Raw genomic sequence first — 5114 nt, 5'->3', positions numbered from 1 at the left:
CTGAAAGAACAAATAGTAGTCAGAAGATTAAAAGTAAACTAAATATAATTGCAACACAAAATAAAATATATAAAATATATAGAAAAATGTGCTTTTTATTCACAATATCTACATCTAATATAAAAGAAATCCTAAAAATGGTGTATATTATTCAGGCCAAAATTACATAAACCAGATGGATTTTATGACTGTAATATGTGGATTTCTGAAGATTTATGTTCTCTGCAAAACATTGCAGTAAACACAGGTTTCTATATGTATCTCTACCTATATGTCTGTACAAATAGATATATGTAATATTTATATATATGTATATGAAGAGGAAAATAATTTTGAATGTGATGGAGACCTATGAGCAGATCATGTCTATGGAGACATCAGTGATTAAACACATAATTTTAAGAGAAAATTTCATTGATGAGCTTTTGAGAAAAATATTTACTGACATATTACATTTTGGAAAATAATATTGAATAGAGCTTATATGGGCCTGTTCTTTTAGTAGACACTTAACAACAACAACAAAAAATCTGGCTCGCTAGAGAAGAATGCTTTTCTCCTTAACGCAAGATTGTGGCTTTATCTAAAATGTATAATCTTGCCCAGGGTATTTGTGAAGCTGCAAATGTTGTTTGGGAGTTTTTCCTTCTTGCGAATATTCATGCTAGTAAGTTTAAACACATGCCTAAGTCTTAAGAAGACATGTGTGTATTTTCTGGTCTGTTTCCATACAGCACATTACTACAGTGTTATCCAAACTTTGTAAATTAATCAGATAACTACCTGGCTTAATTTTTCCTTTTTGTACTGGGCTGTAGAGTGAATGTGTGCTAGCTCTTCTTTCCCAGCAATTTTTCTTTTGAGGCTGAATTGGACTCTGTATGGCTCGGAATATTGGAGAATCTTGAGTGCATCTTCGTATTTGATATTATCAAAAAATATTGTAGCACTTAGAAGCTGATCACCTGCAAGTGGAGTCAGACATCATTTTAATTAGTTTGTGATTTCTTGCAGTTTTTCAAATTCTGTTGAATTAATGCTCGTTAAATAAAAATTATTATCACATCCCATTTATTTAAAATATAAATTGATGTTCACCTAATAAAAGCACAGGAGAGTTAAGGCTGGAAAAGATTTCTGGAGATCATCTAGTCCAACTGCCCTGCTCAGGGGATGGCCAGTTACGGCCAGTTGTTCAGGTCTATGTGCAGCCACGTTTTGAATATTTCCAAGGATGGTGACTCCACAACCTCTCTGGAAAACCTGTTCCAGTGTATGACCACCCTGACAGTGACAAAGCTTTTTTTTTTTTATATTTTTCAGTATTTAGACTCTGGACTTTTCTTCTTGTTTAAATCATTATTTATTGTAATTTTGTGGCATACTATTTTATGAAAGAATCAAAGCAGGTTTTTCATTATTGTTATGAGTTGGGTATTTTTTCATTTTAGTTGTGTATACAGTACTTTCTATGTAACTTTTTCACTGTTCCAATCAAAATTAGATAATTTTTTTTGGTATCCAAAAAAAATATCACATTTCATTATTGTTTAAGAAACTTATCTTTGAAATTATTAATATGGAAAGGTTAAGCTCACACATAATACTACTTGGTTTGGGATCTACTATTTCTATTACCTAAAGAGATGACAGATGAGGCAGGTATCTATATGCACGCACAGCTACACACCTGATTATTTTAAGATATATTAAAAAAAAAAAAACCAACAGAGAATCGGACCGTACCTTCTCTCAGACTAAATATTTTTGAAGCGGGAGATTCTTTAAGTACTTTTTTAATAAATATTCCTTCATTTCCTCCACCCATCACACTAAAACCACTAGCACCAGCTTCCACTTCTGTTTTCAGGGTCACTTCCATTGTCTCCTAGATATAGAAAAAGGTGTGAATTTATAATTCTTGTTCATTTGTACCAAAGTTTTCTACATTATTCTACAATAAAAAATGGAGTCTCCTCAGGTTTATTTTCAGTAGCTCAAGAAAGATTATCTAAAATAGAGAATGTACTTGTTCAGTGTGGGTTTGATTCTCTTCTAAATCAGAATTAAGCACATGTGTTAGGGCTACACTGAATCGAGGTCATAGGGAAAATAGGTTATGATTTTAAAATGTGAAATATATGAAATCTTTTAGGGCTGAAATACTGTATTTTATGTGAAGATGTTAAGCACCTGAATTAGCATAAATAGGCCAGAAAAGTCAGATGAATCGCTAATGCTGTATTGTAATGCAGCCAGAGAAGGCTCAAGAATGCTAAAAAGAATTATGGAAGGACCCCAAATAGGACAAGTAAGTGTTCATGCCTGTGCCACAACTAGGCAATTTGTGAAGTTCCTGATAAAAACAAGTCTAAAGTGATTCTTTGCCCATTTGTCCTTCCCTCTGTCCACCCATCCACGTCTGTGTATTGCAATCGACTTTACTATTTTGCAAGCCATGTGCCTAAAACTGTGGAGTGCTTTTAGACTGACCTGTGGATGACTCTGTTTTGATTTGTCTGTAGGATATTTTTTATTTTCTTCTTGAAGCTGAAAAATAATTTGCAATTATTTAGTGTTCAGAAGTCATGCTGTAGTAAAGTACAACAAAATTCCTACATTGGTTAAAATCTCTGGTTTAGACCAAGAACTGAGGCTAACTTTAATGACAACAGAGCAAAATTGGGATCTACAAGTGTAATCTACAATGTGAATAATTTAACTATATTATTCCCAGTAGTAAGTTAGATGTCAAGGCCTCCCTGCATTGTACCAAAATTTGCATGAAATTAGTACTAGAAACCAATTACAATATTACAACACTGGGAGCTTTTCTGTGTGTTACTCATGTAGCACACTTCTCATCTTTTCATCTTTGTGGAAATACATTTTTTTCATTTATTTGACTTCAGCATGAATGTCAAACTGTTGCCTACTTATCTTAACATGACTGTACTAATTAAATCTTTAACTTTGAATAACCAAGAGGTACAGGTAATTTTTTAAATACATATTAGTTACATTCAAGCCAGTTAAATATTCTAATAGGAAAAACATTGTGATTTCTTGACACTCTCTGGCCCAGGCCCTTTAAGGAATGAAGTCAAATGCATTTTTTGCCAAGAAACAAGAATATGGCCAACAACAAGCACAGTACCATATAAAACCATCAATGAATAGGGCCCTGATTTTGGTGGGGACAGGAAGACAAGATGGCTGCAACAACATCCTGTTACATATGAATCTTAGCTAGTTGTAGGAGCTAAAGCCTCTTGGTAAAGCCATGTCTGCATGAAAACTCAGCGTCTTGCCTTTAAATATTCTTCTTCTATGGAATATTCATAAACTGGAGAGGATCCTTGTGGCCTTGGACGGATGTCTTCTACAGCCACTTCATTAACCTGTGGAAAAGAAATGAGTGGTGGAACATCCACCATTAAACAGTGACCCATTTTTTTAGGAGAGTTTTTCTATTTAGGCATAGTCATCTTCTGTGTACAAATGTTTCATTAGTAATCGTGGATGTAGAATAACCAATAGCTCTTTCCTTAGGTCAAGAACAAATACAATTCTCATTTAAGGATGTTACTCAAGAGCACAAGGGACAGACTCCTGAGAGACAAAAACAATAGTATGCTGATTTTGGTTCTCTTTATGAGTTATATGCATCTATGGGCTGAACAGACTGAAAATACTGAGAGATCAATTAGTAATAATTGAAAAAGGCAATAAAAATTTACGCCTTATTTGCGTACCTAACCTTTGTGTCCTCTGCTTTCAAACTTTATTGCCCTCTATAATCAAGCAAATCATGGAAGAATCCCAGCAGGAATTTCTGCTGACAAACCTTGGCCTGCTTCCTTGTGGAGTCAAATGATAGGGAACCAAACCCAGCTAAATCTTTAAATAAAAGTTACTGTAGTCAACAGCCATGTAATAGTTTGCTAAGTCTTGGTATTAAACTTATGCTGGTGAATCACAGCAAAGAGGAGATCACTTTACATTGAAGTATCATTCTGGCTTTTGAGCTGGCAGGAGGGTCCCAAGCAAAAATACAACATTTTGATGGGGAAAAAATAATACCAGCAAGACTCAGCTATAAAGAAAATATTTAACATCCTGTTTTAACAAGGTAACCGCCAAACGCCCGGCACCCCCAAAAAACCCCAAGTCTATAAAAACTCACAGAATCTTCCTCCTCTGCATCCGCATCAGCATCAGCATCTCCTGGAGGCTCGGGCGGTCTCAGCTGTTGTCCAGAACCTGAAAGCATCAGACAGGTTGTTGGTATCTGCGGGAGCCAGGCTGAGCACAGAGTAGCCAGCTTGCAAGCTGGAGCCCTCCGGAGCAGCACGCCCGGGGGCCGGGGGCCGTGCAGGGCCAGCTGTAGAAAGGCCTGCTTTCATTCAGATTCCTTATCTGAGATCTCATCGGGCCAATCTTTCCAAAGATACCAGAAATATTCGTATGCAGAAATGTAAAGGCTTTTGTAAAGGAATAAAATCCTCAGATTGGAGAAAATGTAGAACTAGAAGTTGGTCAGATTATTATTATTTCTTTAATAACCAAGGGGGAGTTGAGGTGTGTATTGGGCAGAACTGGCAGAATTTTGCCAGTGGTGTGGCTGTGGGGTGGTCGCTGTGGGAGGACGTCATGGACGACCCTGTGTTGGATGCAGCTGCTTGCAGCCAGCTCCACCTGCAATGCTGAACCGATCCCAGGAGTTTCTGGCACCTTTGTGAAGAGGTGCTTAAGAAAGGGTGGTAAATGCTGAGAAACAACACCACTAGAGGAGGAGGAGAAAGACAGAGAAAACCACGCCAGAGCAGGAGGAGAGAGGAGATTTGGCAGAGCAGGAGAAATGCTGGAGCAAAATAGGATCTTGAGAAGGGGCTGGAGGCAGAAGAGCTACCTCAGCAAGGGCAGAGAAGAGGAGGCTTGACTCTGACGGGTCAGCATCTGGTGGAGGAACCCACTCTGGGGCAACTGAGTACGAAGCAAAGAGTGGAAAAAGAAAAGCAGCCACCGTCTGCTCATCCCTGTGTTCTGCACCAGCCCTCACCTCCCCAAAAGGGCTGAGCGTAGCCCACAGAAAGGGGATTGGAGACCAGAAA

The 5114-nt window shown here is 37.5% G+C and overlaps 1 protein-coding gene across 1 annotated transcript in view; it reads right to left on the bottom strand.

Moving 5' to 3' along the window:
* Nucleotides 1-5114, bottom strand: part of AHNAK2 (AHNAK nucleoprotein 2) — a 57010-nt gene that overhangs the window by 25015 nt on the left and 26881 nt on the right. Inside the window, exons 2-6 of the mRNA XM_082484772.1 lie at nucleotides 4187-4263; nucleotides 3312-3401; nucleotides 2494-2550; nucleotides 1747-1888; nucleotides 784-965 (exon numbers count right to left, since the gene is read on the bottom strand). Of these exons, the coding sequence (XP_082340898.1) occupies nucleotides 784-965; nucleotides 1747-1882 (318 nt within the window). The 5' untranslated portion in view covers nucleotides 1883-1888; nucleotides 2494-2550; nucleotides 3312-3401; nucleotides 4187-4263. The remainder of the gene's footprint in view (nucleotides 1-783; nucleotides 966-1746; nucleotides 1889-2493; nucleotides 2551-3311; nucleotides 3402-4186; nucleotides 4264-5114) is intronic.

Source organism: Vanellus vanellus (assembly GCF_965231255.1).
Source record: "Vanellus vanellus genome assembly, chromosome: 6".
Classification (NCBI taxonomy): Eukaryota; Metazoa; Chordata; class Aves; order Charadriiformes; family Charadriidae; genus Vanellus; species Vanellus vanellus.
Note: the sequence above shows the minus strand (reverse complement) of the source record. Positions and strands in the feature narration are given on the sequence as shown.